Raw genomic sequence first — 16313 nt, 5'->3', positions numbered from 1 at the left:
ACCTCATAAACCCCTCCATCCGGACCAAATTCAGATCATGGGGGGACAGGGCCTTCTCCATCGCTGCTCCCACCCTCTGGAACTCACTACTTCACACCATCAGAGACTCCTCCTCAATCACCACATTCAAAACATCACTAAAGACCCACCTGTTCAACACTGCATTCAACATTCAACCCACAGCATTTAACCCCTGACTATCTCTTCACATTCTCCCTCCTTTTGCTTTAAATATTTCCCTATTGATTCTTGTCCTTTTGCAATTGTTGTTTTCATGTATTGTTATGCATTATGTTTTCCACTCTGTCAAAGCGCCTTTGGGCTTCTGGAAAAGCGCTATACAAAATAAATGAATTATTATTATTAAACTTGGCATGGAGACCGTTTGCTCTCCCAGAATAGCTTTGCACTATTACCTGCCCCCACTGATGACTGAGTGAGGGGGAGAGGGAGGGGGGGGGGGGGTGGGGGTTAATATTTATAAAAAAAAAAAAAAATAAATAGATCCATTCACTTGTAAAGTCGTGTATTACTTGTGAAAGCTAAATTAGAATGGAAAGATTGTGAAAAAAATAAGAATAAGTGATCAGGACTAATTTTTCCAATTGCCATAGTTCAAGAACAGGACAACTTCTGACATCGAGTAAACAAATTGACCTATTGCCAGATTAGGGACCAAATGAGGAAAATATATGTTAAATTCCCTCAACTCCAGGTTATGTTGAGATTATCAACTAATGGTGCAATTTATCATTGCACCGAATATACTTTTCTCGACAAAACCACTTTTATGGACATTACAGAAAATCGTGAATTCATATTTTAGAAGCAAGTTTAAATTCTGGAATATTAAAACAACCACAAGAGAAAGTCCACGCCAAAAACTTATATTTTGATTAAACGCTCAAATGTACAAAAGTGCATGATCACAAGGCCATCGCAAAGCCCACCCGGTCTTGTCCACGGTCAAATTCAGTGTAATAATGGCCAATGAACACATCACCCAAAATCCACAATGGGCCCACAGGTGGAGGAACATCAACAGCCATAAAGCCCAAAAGGCAGGTGGTTCCATAAAAGGTCACGTCCTGAAAGAAACATTCAATTCGTCTCAAAGCATGTACAGGTAAAGATATGGATAGTTTGGTCATGAAACCATAATTATATTTACAGGTATGCTTTTACAAGACGGCTTCAGAAAAAAAAAATTTTTTTAAGTAAAGGTTTAGAAAGGTACTTGTCTTAATAGTCCGGCAGATATGTGAAGAATTGTGGTAGAATTGTGCCTTTGATGATACAAGCATGAAACTTGGCACACAGTTAGGGCATACCCTTACAGTGAAATTTGGATGTAGGGGCATTCCAGATTTCTCCTTGGCCCAAAATGGCGGCCATTTTACAAAATGGCGGCTAAGAAGGACATATTTACCTATTATTTCAGACTTGTCATTTGTGCTGCTATTGAAACACAATGTAATGAGCATATTATAAATTGTCATGTACATGCTATGCAATACCTTCATACTGGGTTCAAAATTGGAATCTACGGTGGCCTATAAGGGGCAGAACAAATGGTTTACCATTGCAATAGACAGGACTGGTCTAGCGGTTTAATTATTTAACTTTGCATGACTATCTGATTTCTCCTGGGTGTAATTTTGGTTCAATACCTTTATATGAACAACTTTGATGTAGCTTTATGAACTTTCCTATCATAGACTAGGTGACTATAAGGAACAATGCAAGGCTAGTGAAAAGTTACGAAAGCGAATTACTATATTTATGATAATAATGTATGTATTTCTTTTTCAGATGATAACTCGACTGCACTGCACCTTCGCTCATTGACTGTAGTAGCTACCTAGATTTGGTTCCCAATTTGTATATTGATTGGATGGTGGTGGTGGATAATGCTTAATTGACAATGGCCAACAAAAATTTCAAGCTATTAGACCCCCAAAGCCCTAGTACATCTGGAACAAACATGCCTTATCTGACAGATTGGGAGAAGTGTGTGTTATGTCAGGAGGTCACCGATGAGGCCCTTGCCTGTCCAGCTGATTCCAAGCGAACCACAGGGTCCGGATACCAAACTCTTGCAGATTATCTCCTCACCTTCAGCCAGATGGGCTGCCTGCCAAAATCTCTAGAACTGTCCCGCCTGGACGATGAAGGTATCCAGTCAACCTTCCAGAGCCACAAGGCTAAGTGGCATGATTCATGCAGACTGAAATACAACAAAACTGAACTGCATCGGGCACAAAAAAGAGAAACGTCTAGTGAAGAAACCGCAAGTGTCTCAAGAAAGTACACCCGTCACAGAGTACATGTAGACCACACACAGCCACAGCCTGAAAAGTGTTTATTTTGTGACAAACCAGCGGGTACTAATTCTCTGCGAAAAGCTTCCACCTTCGACCTCGATAAACATGTCAGGACAGCTGCCCTGAAACTAGGAGATCAGGCACTTCTTGCTAAACTGAGTGCAGGTGACCTTATAGCACAAGATGCACAGTACCACGTGAAGTGTCTGGTGTCACTTTATAACAAAGCAAGGGCCACAAGCACAACACTGAATGAACAAGATGATATCAATCACGGTATAGCACTTGGAGAGCTAGTGTCCTACATCGATGATGCCCGCACAGATGCTCTTGTGACACCAGTGTTCAAGCTGGTAGACCTAGCAAGACTATACACCACCAGGCTGGAACAGCTTGGAACAGTCTTGACCAGGCGTGTCCACTCCACCAAACTCAAAGATCGAATCATGACATATTTTCCAGACCTAGAGGAGCACATGTCCGGTCGAGATATTCTGCTTGCTTTCAACCAGGATGTTGGCTCAGCCCTTCAGAAGGCATGTGATCACGACACTGACAGTGATGGAGTTTGTCTTGCTAGAGCCGCAAATATAGTTCGTAGAGACATGTTGAAAATGAACTCAACATTTAGTGGTTCATTTGAAGCCCACTGCCAAGAACATTCGGTACCTAATTCGCTTGTATCACTAGTTTCTATGATCTTGAATGGTCCTAACATCCAAGAGCAGTCAAGCCACTCGTCGGTATCAACACCTACTCTCACAATCTCACAACTCCTTATGTTCAACAGTTACTCACGCCGCAGAGAGAGTAGCAGTACTACCACGTCCACGAGGCACAGTCACAATCGGGAGACTCCCCTGCCTGTGTACCTGGGCACCCTTATCCACACAAAGACTCGAAAAAGAGACCTGGTTGATACTATGTTCAACCTGGGTCTCTCGATCTCCTATGACAGGGTGCTTAGCATCTCCACGGACTTGGGGAACAGAATCTGCCGTTTCTTCCAAAATGAGGGTACAGTTTGCCCCCCTGAGCTAAAAAGTGACCTCTTCACAACTGGGGCAGTGGATAACATTGATCATAACCCCAGTTCAACAAGTGCCCACGACTCCTTCCATGGCACTGGCATTTCACTTTTCCAGCACCCAAATAGCGATAGCCGTGGAGTTCAAAAGAATTAGGAAAACTGAACTAAAACACCATGAACAGACAAAGCACACGCAGGTAGCCTTTGCTCGAGATGTGAGAGCACTCACCCGTGTCATAGGAGAGATGGGGAACCCATTCTGTGACGAGAGCAAAGATCTCTTGGTGCTAGACAGCAGAGACCTGGCAGACCCAGCAGTCATCAACACCCTTTACCAGATCGAGAAGCTGGGAAAAGAACAGTATGACACATATGTGAACGAGAGGCTTGTACATCATACAAAGCCTATCACTGACCCAATAAAAAGAAACAATCTCCCTCTCTTCAGCCGACCCCCAGTCAGAGAGAAGTCAAGAACAGAGTTGAAGGTGGTATCTCTGAAGAATGACTGCGTTCTGTTCTCCAGGCTGTTTATTGCATCCCAGACACGGAATGGAGATCTTGATGAATTCTTTGCACATGAAAACCAAGCTTGTCCCCCTGCATTGTCACAAATGGGCAAAATCCGGCTTGGAACCAAGTCTGATCTGGTTGGGTGCTTAGAAGATCTGATCACCTCACGGGAAAATGATGATGTAAGCCCCCCTGTTGAAGTCATGATCCTGGATGGAGCAGCCATCGTGAACATGCTGGCACCTCGTAATGCGAAGACCTTCTCTGAGTATGCATCACTAGTATTCTTGCCATACATCACATCTCAGATACAAAATAAGAGCAGGGTTGATATTATCTGGGATGAATATTTCCCAGACAGTTTGAAAGCCGACACCAGGAAGACGAGGGGTAAAGGCACCAGGAGACGAGTTGAGCCATCTAGTTCCATCCCTCGAAACTGGCAGGCCTTCCTTCGCATAGACGAGAACAAGGTGGAGTTGTTTGACTTTCTAGCAACGAGGATAGCAAACATTGAGACTGACAAGCAAATCGTCACCACAAACCACAAAGAAGTTTTTTGTACACAGCCACGAGATGTTACTGGTCTTTCCCCGTGTAGTCACGAGGAGGCAGATACAAGGATACTACTCCATGTCCAAGATGCAGTCAGACAGGGCTATACCAAGGTGTCAATCCGCACAGTGGACACAGATGTTTTGATCCTTGCAGTGGCAGCAACTGGATATCTTGACATCGATGAACTCTGGGTTGCTTTTGGCACAGGGAAGAATTTCAGGCACTTGGCAGCTCACGAGATGGCTGTGGCACTGGGACCAAACAAGTGCCGAGGGTTGCCATTCTTCCACGCCTTCACTGGGTGTGACACCGTGTCCTGCTTCGGCGGAAGGGGGAAGAAAACAGCATGGGAAACATGGAAAGCCTATGATGAGGTCACCTCAGCTTTCTGCGCACTGGCTGCCACACCAACCATTTCAACTGCAAATGACAACATGGATCCACTGGAGCGTTTTGTTGTTCTGCTCTACGATCGAACAAGCAGCCAGGAACATGTTAACGATGCCCGCAAGCATCTCTTCACCCAGACTGGTAGATCAATAGAGGCTATCCCACCAACGCAAGAAGCCCTCAGACAACACATCAAGAGAGCTGCCTACCAAGCCGGCTTTTGTTGGGGCCAGATGATGATTTGCGCACCTGAGCTCCCATCGCCAAGTGAATGGGGTTGGAAACAGAGTAATAACGGCTGGGGGATATATTGGACAACCCTCACAGAGGCAACTGAGGCATGCCGACAATTGATTAGATGTGGATGCAAGAAGGGTTGCAGGAAACAGTGCAAGTGTGTTAAGGCCGCACTCCAGTGCTCAGCTCTGTGTCACTGTGCAGGGGAGTGCACACGATAGTATACAGGAGGAATAACACACCTGTTACATATACACAAACATGTGGAAGACTGTTTTGTAGACTGTTTTATAGTGAAAGTCACTTCCACAGCGTTAATGTGACATTTTCACTTCATTTCCATTGTTTCTGGAGTTTGCTCAAAATAGCTCAAAAAGTAATTATTTTTGTAAAGAATAAGGACCAAATAAATGTTATGTGAGTTTGTTGACATTTAATTATGATCTTACAACCTGTTTACGTGAAAAAAACATCATAGGTGTGCTTGAGCAATAAGTAAATCTAGTTTTATAGACATCGGTACTGTGTATCTTATTATCCGTAAACGGCCATTTTTAAAATGGCCGCCATTTTGTCCCTAGGAAAAGATTTGAATGCCCCTATATCCAAAAATCTTCCTAGTAGTATGCTCTATCAGTGTTCAAAATTTCATGCTTGTATCACTAAAAGCACAATTTTTTCACATATCTGCTGGGCTATAAGTCAGGTTCACTATGTCAATAAATTATATTTCGTTCAAAATCATGGTAGATTAGCAAACCTATACATTTTTGGAAAGGTTATAGCATAAGGAAACTAAAAATCAATGTTTACATTTGGAGAGATACCTGTATGGCGGCCATTTTGGATTTTCAAAATGGCCACTAAAATACATATTGTTCTATTTCTGCCTCTAATTACCCCTAAAAACTTTAAAATATACTAAACCTATATTTTCAGGGACAAGGAATCCAATGAAAGTATAAAATTAGTGCTATGGGGAATGGTAAGACGAATCAAAGGTTTTGAATTGCAAAATACTGTCTTTATATTCGTGATAAGTTGCATAATCAAATACATGTTATCATTTTGTACAGGCAGTTAATAACATCAAAATGTGTCACAATAATTCATATCACCAAACATACACAGGCAGTCAGCAAAATCATATACACACATGCAGTCAGTATAACTTCACATCTACACAGGCAGTCAATGACAAAATATACACAGGCAGTCAATGGCATCAAACATACACGATTACAGAATATGCCATTTAGAGTTCGTCATCACTGTCCTGTGTGTCGTATCCGACAATATAGTCCGCATCGTTTTCACAGTCCGTTCCACACAAGCAAAGGTCGGTCAAATTGATTGGCAAATCGAATTGGTCGAACGAATCGAATCGATCGAATTGGTCGAATGGTCGAATGGAATTGGTCGATTGGTCGAATCGGTCGGAATTGGCAAATGTAAACATTGATTTTCAGATTTTCCATGTAATAACGTTTCCAAAAATGTATGTTTGCTAATCTACCATGATTTTGAACGAAAAAATAGTGAACCTGACTATAAATTCAGTTTTACAATTTCATCTTTAACAATTTGTTTTTGAACCTCTGCAAAAATAGTGGTTGAAAGCAAAGTGACCCATGTCTTACCTTTGTTACATATTGCTCTCCTGTCAAGGTGTAGCCCTTTCCACCAAACAGGAACGTGACAACTGGGAGCGATGTGACAGCATTGCAGTCAATGTAAAACTGCAAAGAAAAAGAAAGGAGGAAAAACAAAAGGAAAAAAAAGGCACTTTCCTTTTCAATCTTTGCCAAAGGTGCAAAACTCCAACAATCAAATCCTCGAGCAGGGGCTCAGGGAAGGATGACCTATTGTTTTATACCAGCAGCAGCAATCATTATGACTGACTGATCAAATACACTAACCCAACAAAAGCTTCATGGAATCAAATGCCACAATCTGTGGATAAAAACAATCACACCAACCTGACCATGTGGTGAAGCAACTGCCCCAAGCGCAATTTGCAGCATTGCAATGTCCTTTGATGGGCCGGTGATCAGAGACGTACCAGTATCTACAATAGCTTCACAGCCACTGCGGCACAGCATCACTGGGCCCACTGTGAGGCTGCGCAAACAAAGTCCATGAGCACATTGGACAAGATAGCACAACACCACAATACACAACATACAAATAAAATCTCACCCTTCCATATGGATTTGCCAATAATCCTTTTTTGTGAGCTTCACGTAGTGAAAGTTTCCTTTGTAATGCTTGGAATCTGACCCACCAAACATCAGTTCACCTCCTGGCAGAATGTTCGGGTCTCTGGGGGATGGAGAACAAACAGTGGAAATAAACATGTAGTTTCATCTCGAGTTTTTCAAGCAAACAATTACAAACTGCTGAATATTATCAAAAGTGTCTTAGTTGTCAAGTTGGTATTTTTCGATATGGTCAACAACAACAACATGCATTTTAAGGCCATTTTCCCTGCGAGAGCGGGGGTTAGACTTGCGGGCCCCATGACAATCTTCTCCATTTAACGCCATTTCCTGCATCTCCCCCTGTTAACCCCCTTGCCCACATTTCTTCTTCCACCACATTAAGCAAAGTCTTTGTCTTCCCCGTCCTCTACTTCCTTCTCCATTCATTTTCATCGCTCTTCTCAACCAGTCACTTTCATCCTTCCTCAACAAATGACCAAACCATCTCAACCTGTTTCTCTCAAATATGGTCACAAATGTTCAAATCTCGAGTATAAATACCAGCTTCCTTAATTGAAATCCAACTGCTGATGTCAAAATAAAGTCCATTTTTATTGGCCAGTGTTAGCAATTTTTTTATTTTTTTTGAAACTTCCCTGTAGATTAGAAGCTGGTATATAAAGTACATTAGTCCAAAGACTATGCAGCAGATTGTTTGGGAGAATGGCTGAATTAAAGACAGATTTTGACCCAAACTGGCCTTGGTGGTTGATATTGACTTTATCTTAGGACCTGTCACCACCATGTAGTTTATTGGTGTAACAGAAGTTACTGGTTATTCATGGTAAGGTTACCCAATTTATGGCATTGTGGAAATGGGAAGCGAGATTTGATGAAAAGGAAAGTTAATAGTCAGGGTGTAGAAATGAGTGCACAAGACAGTTGGGTATCGGGTGGGAGGGGAATTGAGGGTCCTGCTTCTAAATTAATTGTCTACAGTTAATTAGGCTGTATGAGCAAGGCACTGAATAGCTTATTTCCTTTTACTAGTGCACACACTATGGCAGTGGCAGGAAGTCATTCCTCTTTGGGGTATATAGATTACAGTCGATCTATGGTCAGATCTCACGAACATTGGGTGTGTGTTCATTTACCAAGTTTATTGTGGAGAGGTCACCAAGTGGTTTAAGCATTCGAGCAAGCACTCCATTCAAAACCCTTAATGAACGGCTGGCTTGGCAAGCGCTCGCTAGCAACTTGGCAAATGAGCGCAACCCGGGCTTCCTCCGTTTGTTTCGTGTCAAACAGCAGGAGAGAGTTTCAAAAGGTCACCACAGTAGCTGCAGGAAGGGTCATGTTAACCCAACACTTGTGGGGTATATAGAGTACAGCAGAGCTTTGCTCAGTTCTGAAAGTAAAATTACCTCACGGATGTCAGGATTCCTCAATTTCTTCATTTATTGTTAGACAGCTTTAGCGACTGTTTAAAAAGCTAATCATACGTGTTTGTGGTTTATAATATTTTTTACTTCGGGTAGAGGCCGTTGCTCCCACAAAAACGCCATGATAAACTATTTATAAACGTTCACTCGACGTTTGTTCAAGGAGGAAAAACCCCTTGGGGAGGTCGGATATTAATGGTTATGTTTTGTAATAACATTAATATTATGCTATTATCGTTAATGTTATTAAAACGCCATGATAAAGATAACTTAACATGGATACACCGCAACACGCAACCCCATTGACCGCAATGGCAGGGAAAACCCGCTCGGGAGAGAAACCCCCCTTGGTGAGGGGGGCAATGAATGTGCTACAACCTCATTGTGCATCCCTCAGTCATCCTGTCAAGTTTGAAAGAGATTGGATAAGTAACGACGGAATGTATCGCGATAAAAACAAAACAAAAAAAACCAAAAACAGACCGACACCAAATTGCACATTTTAGTACGATTGATCCCAAGATGGAATCGCCTATGGATTGCCAGTCAAAAGCCAAAGCATCGTCAGATATCCTCGATGAATTGGGGCAGGGGAAGTTGCCAAGTTCCCCAGTGTTGCCATGGTAACAACAGGTGCTCGTCACCATAATCACCTGCAGAAACTAAAGGCAGCTCATTCTAGACGGGACAGCAAAGGAACACTTGAATAGCTGCACTTTAACATGAACACACTATACCATTATACCAAAGTGCACATGTCACAACTATGTTATTTAGGCCCAACCACTTCCACAAGACAAACAGGTTGAAAGTATGATAAATCTACAACCATTGAAACAATTAGCAACAATCAAACAAGTGAAATTCCAGCCTGCACTTCACACACCTGTTCAGGTAGAAAGAGAATACAGGACGTGGAAGCAAACCCTGTGCCATCATGTTGTCAAAAAGTGGTGTGGCACCTGCCACAGCAAGAGATGGGAAACCGAGCCCTGCAATCCCATCAAAATGAGCCAGCAGGAAGGTTATCCCAGGTTGCTGTACAGCTTCACCAAACCTCTGTCCAACCACACTAAGATTCCCGATCTACAGCGAGAAAGATTGTCATGCATATCACGTGAGAAATCAGGATCCATCAATGCAGACAATATGGGCAAATTTTTAAAAAAAAAATCACAATACGGGTGAGCGCAGTTTTATATAGACAATGCCTGCCCCAAGATGCCAGGTGTATATAATCAACTGCAATGTATTAGCATCAGAGTTCTCCCTGAAGTGTCTTACTGGGCCTGCTGTTTTTTTTGCCAACTATCCCATGGCAATCTGACATGGCCATTTTCCATGAGCTTCCAATCAAAATCCTTGGCGAAGAATGGTGCACATGGCACATTGAACTCCAATCTGCCAAAGATTTAAGTGCAAGACATTGCAGTCTCGTCCCTCAAATTGGATGGCCCATCTATTAGCGCAAGGTAAACAAAATACCCCTCTGCATTGGAGCAAGCAAGTCATCACCAGCACCCTGAAGTAAAACTTGCCAACTGCAGCCGGTTCAAGAGTGCGGCCAAAAACAAGCGATCCCCCCCCATGGGAATACTTGTGGCTATGATCACGATAATCCAAATAAAACTGCCACTAGGTATGCAACATTTGCTGAAGGTTGAACTCAACTTGTGGGGGATATCTGATAAATATTCTCACCACGTGGACGAGCCCATCCCCAACCACAATACCCATACCTATCCCTATACCTATCCCTATTCCTATCCCCATCCCCTCCACATACCGTAACAATGTCCTTGCTCATAAAGCCCTGAAGACTGCCAGTGCCATAATGGATCTCAAAGGGTCTGCCATCCTGAGTGTAAGTGCGAGACTTTGAAGAGTCATACCTCTTGTGTGTTGCTGCAAAAAAAATTTAAAAAGCACACCAGGTAGGTAACATTGGTTAAGCATGCACAGGTACCATTTCTTGGACAACACACTGTCCAATGCAGTTACAACTTTGGCATGGATTTGTTTTAATTTCCAAGATTTAGTCTGCTGTTGAAAATGAAAAATCTTCTGCTCAAACTAAAAATATGAAGTTGGAAAGAATGATACTGCAGTGAAGGCATGACAAATTATTCTACAGCTACACAGCAAACCTCCACCTTGCTGGAGTGCTTTAGAATCGAGTGAACCATTTAACAATTCAATACTACATTTTCAGTGGTAGTTTTGCTTCATGGAGCAAACCCAACTACAATGTAATATTGGTACATCAATGTAAATTGCATCATGGAGCATGCTACCCAGCAGCAGGTGTGGGTATGCTGGTCATATTCTACCATATTTTGATAACCAATTATGGAACAAGTACAGATACATTCAAAGTACACTACCCCCATGCCAAATAAACATCCTCCAGCGCAGCATTGCCGCAGTGCAGCTCAGACTATTGGGAGGGAGAGGTGTAAAATATTCGATCGATTACATAATTTAAAAAATTTCTTAATCAATTGGCCAATAGCATACCTCAACCAGCGTTTCAACCGAAGCTGTAACTACAAACCAATATACATGACAAGCCATTAATTCTCAACATGTACACAGGCTGATTGATAGATATAGAAAAACATCCTTCATTATACAACGTTGAGGCTCAAAGAGAGGACCCCAAAAAAGTAAGAACAACCTGACAAAAGTATGATGCAGGTGGTTTGAGAATGGCTGTTTCAGCTCAAAGGAATCTTCAATTTGCTAAATTAGTTTGAACTTGAACGGCTCTTTGGCCTTGACCGATGGTCTCTGCCCACATACTAGTAGCCCGTGTGATTTAAATCCCATCAGCTGTTCTCAAGTATCACATTTTTACCTGACATCCTTTGATGCTGAAATCTAAAAACATGTTTTCAAACTACAACGTGTTTCATTCAAACAACCATGGTCTCATCATGTAATTTTCCCCACATATATCAATATAATTATTTAATCCTGTTCATTTATCCAGCTGGTGACTCAGCGCACCTCACCACACAGTTTGAGGGATAGTCATCTTTGACCATTTTGTCTTTTGATTCCTCTGGGTCTTTAAGGTATTTAAGGGTCTACTGGGCAGTTTTGGGTCTTTTGGTTCCAGAGTAATATTTTGGGTCTTATGGTTCCTCAATGTTTAATCTTTTGGGTCTTGGGGTGTTTGCGTCCTCAGGGCCTTTAAAGTGTCGTCAAAGGTCTGAGGGGTCTCAGCAGTCCGAACATAAGAGTTGATCGTTTTGGGTGTCAATTTTATTTGAAGAAGTTTGGGTCACGTATAAACAAACTATACATTTGCTCTATTATGATGGTATATATTGTAACAGTACATTGACAAGCAATAGACAGGATGCAACCGATGTTCAAAGAGTACAAAATAGATTATGTAGACGTACACTACCGGTCAAAAGTTTAGAACACCTCAAATTTTCCAGTTTTTATAGAAATTTATGCAGTTTAATGTCCAGTGAATAACCTGAAATGGTACAAAGGTAAGCAGTAAACTGCTCGATGAAAAAAAAGGCCTTCTTCAGGGAACAAGTAATGGGTTAACAACTTACAGCTGTTCTGAAGCAATGCAAGTAAATTAAGCCTTGAAAATTGATGCACACAATTCCTACAGGTATCCCAACCTCTGCTGATTACAAACCCCCTGTCTATAAAAGCAGTAATGGAACAGACTGTTATTACACCCTCCGAAGCATTATTTGGACAATATTGCACTGCAGGAAGTGGTATATTGGAAACTGGAGGAAACTGACAGGAAGAGATCTGGCAGACCCAAAGACACAACAGAATCAGAAGACAAGTTTCTGTGAGTCAACAGCTTGCGTGATAGGCGGCTCAGAGGACAACAGCTTCAAGCACAGCTTAAGACTGGTCGAAGGAAGCAAGTCTCAGTTTCAACTGTGAAGAGAAGACTTCGAGCTGCAGGTTTGACAGGTCGAGTGGCAGTAAGAAAGCCATTGCTGATGGCAAAATAAGAAAAAGAGGCTTGCCTGGGCCATGAAGCACCGCCAGTGGACTACTGAAGACTGGAAGGTCTTATGGACCGATGAAAATTTGAAATATTTGATTCATCCCACAGGGTTTTTATACGCCGTCGAGGAGGCGAAAGGATGGTTCTTTAGTGTGTGACACCAACTGTCAAACATGGAGGAGGAAGCGTGATGGTCTGGGGCTGTTTTGCTGGATCCAGAGTCGGCGACATGCACAGTGACTGGCTCCCTGAACCAAAAAGGCTACCACAGCATTTATCAGCACCATGCAATACCCTCTGGTATACGCGTAGTTGATCAGGGGGTTCATCCTACAGCAAGATAATTACCCTAAACACACCTCTAGGATATGACAAAACTACCTTCGATGAAAAGAACAAGACGGTAGGCTTCAAATCAGGGAATGGCCAGCACAGTCTCCAGACTTAAACCCCATCGAGCTGGTTTGGGTTGAACTGGACAGAAGGGTGAAAGCAAAGCAACCTACAAGTTGCACACATTTGTGGGAACTTCAACAGTGTTGGGAAGAACTTCCCGAACAATATTTGATTTCCATTGTAGAAAGAATGCCGAGTGTGTTCGGCGGTTATATCTGCAAAAGGTGGTTACTTTGCCGAGTCAAAATTTTAAATTAAATTTTGTTAAACAAAATGATTGTGATTTCTTTATCTCCAATTGTTTATTTGTTCTATGCTTAATTTCAGTGTACATCGAGACATTAAATTGCGTAAATTTCAATAAAAACTGGAAAAACTGAGGCGTTCTATAACTTTTGTCTGGTAGTATATGGCTTCGTCGCCTCATGCATCGTATTTCCCTTTTATAAATATTTTAAAATAAAAACCTGTCACAAATATACATACGTCATACTTTTGCTCCATTTTAATGATCGATATCAAATCTGATCAAAATCCAATAAATGTTTTACCTGCAAGATCAACTGACCCCATAATCTAAGCTACCTTGCACACACTTGTTCCAAGTTTGACCTGGATCCCTCCTGCCATCAAGTTATCGCGATAACAAAACCTTATCACAGACTGAATGTAAAAAACAATGCTGCGGCAACTTCATCTGTGGATGTATAAAAACCAACGAGAAATCAAATTTTAAAAATTTAGAATTTATGTAATAATTGAATATGCTTGGAAAGAGCAGGCTTGATGGGCCCATTAGTCTCCTTACCAAGCACGTTGGGACACAAGCTATTGGCTGGAGAACACTCAGAGGTCAAGTTCCATGTAAACATCTACACCAATTGGAAGAATCGATTCACCCATCCACTCACCACCAAGAACAGAGCAAATTACTTTCCAAATCGAAGGATTAAATTGCTGAGGGTACAGTAATGAAGATTTATACATCGCTCAAATTATATTAACGAATGAAAAACATTGGCGTTAAATTTTAAACCCTGAATAAAGATACATAAATTACAAGATTAAAATCAAAAGTTGCTCGAGAATGGAAGTTTCAAAGGTGTCAATAGTACAGCACAAGCCACAAAATGTAACTCATGAAAAGCACCATGAACCCCCAAAAAGAGGGTTCAAACTTCAAACCCCCACCAACAATCACTCACAGCATGCTCGGTTTTTTGGGGAGCAGCGCTTCGACGGAATCCAGAGATTGGCAGAACCAGTGTCAAAGACCACCTTGAAGGTCTGTGGAGGTGATCCGATGCCGATGAGACCAAAATACTGAACCTGCAAAACAAATTGTGGTTCAACAAGTCCTCGGATCTTCCATGGTAGCAATGTTTAATTGCGAGAATGAGGAATGAATGTATGAATGAACGTACATCCAGGTAATTCATCAATTCTTCCATGGTGGTTCCCCGAGCGCTACCATTGAGACGTGCCAGCAAACCATCGAAAGGTAGATTTAGATCACCTGCCCGGCTCCGTGCCGTGCGACTCCTGATCAAAGGTATCCTGTAAAAAACAAAACTACAATTAGACATCAAACTAAACTATCCACAATACAATCGATAATCCAATACAAAACCAACTTATACAGGAGCACACGTCATGAACACTCACCGTAGTATACCCTCACCACACATAAATACCGCTACCACAAAAACAACAACCACATTGCACTTCATGATTCCCCTGACCAAGTTCGAACCCCCAAAATCCAACAAACAACTACAACCAAGGGGCGTGCCTCGACTTTATCATCGGTATGGTTTTTATATGAGCCGTGACCCGAAATCATTAATTGCACACGCACCTGATCATCGTCTCTGAAATAGCTTGTGTGGTGTTTCCTCAATCTCGCCATCACACCAGGTGTGTTCATTGCCCTCAGGGCGTGGTTCATTTGCCCTCAGCGCGTGGTTCATTTGCCCTCAGTGCGTTTGTGTCTCATTGTGCTCAAAGCGTGTGTCATTGCCCTCAGGGCGTATTTCATTGCCCCCCAAGGCGTTCGTGTTTCATTCACTATGCTCAGGGTGCTCGGGTTTCATTATACACAGGGCATTCGTGTTTCATTCATTACGGCCGTTCGTTCGTGTTTCATTCATTCGTTCGTTTTTGCATTCATAAGTTTCATTCATTACGCTCAGGTGGTTCAGCTGTCATTCATTGCGTCCAGGGTGTTCATGTTTCATTCATTACGCGCAAGGCTTTCTTGTTTCATTCATTGTGCTCAGGGCATTAGTGTTTCATTCATTACACTCAGGGTGTTCGTGTTTCGTTTTTTGTTTTTTTTGCTTTTTTTTTTTCGTTTTTTTTGTATACAAGATCGAGGCTCGTGAAAGAGCTAACATTAATCACACAAAAAGACAAACCGACACACAAAACACAAAAAACAAGGGGAGCGGCAGACAAGATGGGGAGAGAGGGGGAAGGACACAAACACAACATTTGAGAGCAGGGACATCGGGAGGACTTGGGGGGAGGTGGGAGAGGAATAAAACATATGAACACTACAAGGACTCTGGGGTGAATTACCGGGGGTAGAAAAGATCAAGGTTTTCGATGGGGGAAGATAAGAGATGGTGGTGAACAGCTGTTTTAAAGACCTGGAGGGAGGAGTGGGATTGAAGGGAGTGGGGGAGTTTGTTCCAGAGGCGGGAGAAAAGGGGAATGAAAGTGTGAAGGTGAGCATAGAGCCTAGACTTTGGCAGTTTAACCATAAGAGGGTTGCAGGCAGATCTTGTGCGACCTGAAGGAATATTGGGGGGACAGAGCACAGAGAGAGCTGTGGGAGCAAGGCCGGAGAGGAGTCGGTAGAAGACAGAAAGACAACCAACCTGCCTGCGGTGAGTGAGTGAAAGGCCCTCGGAGTTGACTACATCGCAGGATATTCCAATGATTCTGAAAGCTTTGGCCTCAACAGCGTGAAGCCGAGCAAGGTGTGAGGCAGGAGCACCAGCCCAGAGGGGGGAACAGTATTCCATTGAGCTGCGGATGAAAGCCTTGTATGTGGTGAGGAGCTCAGGGGTGCCAAGGAATTTGCCATTTGTTGCGCTCAGGGTGTTTGTGTTTTATGAATTGTGTTCAGGGTGTTCGTGTTTCATGCATTACACTCAGGGCTTTCGTGTTTCATTTATTGCGCTCAGGGCATTTGTGTTTCATGAATTGCGCTGAGGGCATTCG

At 42.5% G+C, this 16313-nt stretch overlaps 1 protein-coding gene across 1 annotated transcript; it reads right to left on the bottom strand.

The window, feature by feature from the left end:
• Positions 1 to 754: 754 nt before the first annotated feature.
• Positions 755 to 14818, bottom strand: LOC137423950 (cathepsin D-like). The gene is made up of 9 exons (XM_078774668.1): positions 14751 to 14818; positions 14510 to 14642; positions 14291 to 14414; positions 10482 to 10600; positions 9582 to 9781; positions 7252 to 7374; positions 7032 to 7173; positions 6693 to 6791; positions 755 to 1088 (listed from the first exon to the last, which is right to left on the bottom strand). The coding sequence occupies exons 1-9, from the start codon at positions 14813 to 14815 to the stop codon at positions 927 to 929; spliced, it is 1167 nt and encodes a 388-aa protein (XP_078630794.1). The 5' UTR covers positions 14816 to 14818; the 3' UTR covers positions 755 to 926.
• Positions 14819 to 16313: the final 1495 nt, after the last annotated feature.

Source organism: Myxine glutinosa, chromosome 3 (assembly GCF_964187855.1).
Source record: "Myxine glutinosa chromosome 3, kmMyxGlut1.1, whole genome shotgun sequence".
Lineage (NCBI taxonomy): Eukaryota > Metazoa > Chordata > Myxini > Myxiniformes > Myxinidae > Myxine > Myxine glutinosa.
The sequence above is the reverse complement of the archived record's forward strand: the minus strand, read 5'-3'. Positions and strand labels throughout refer to the sequence as shown.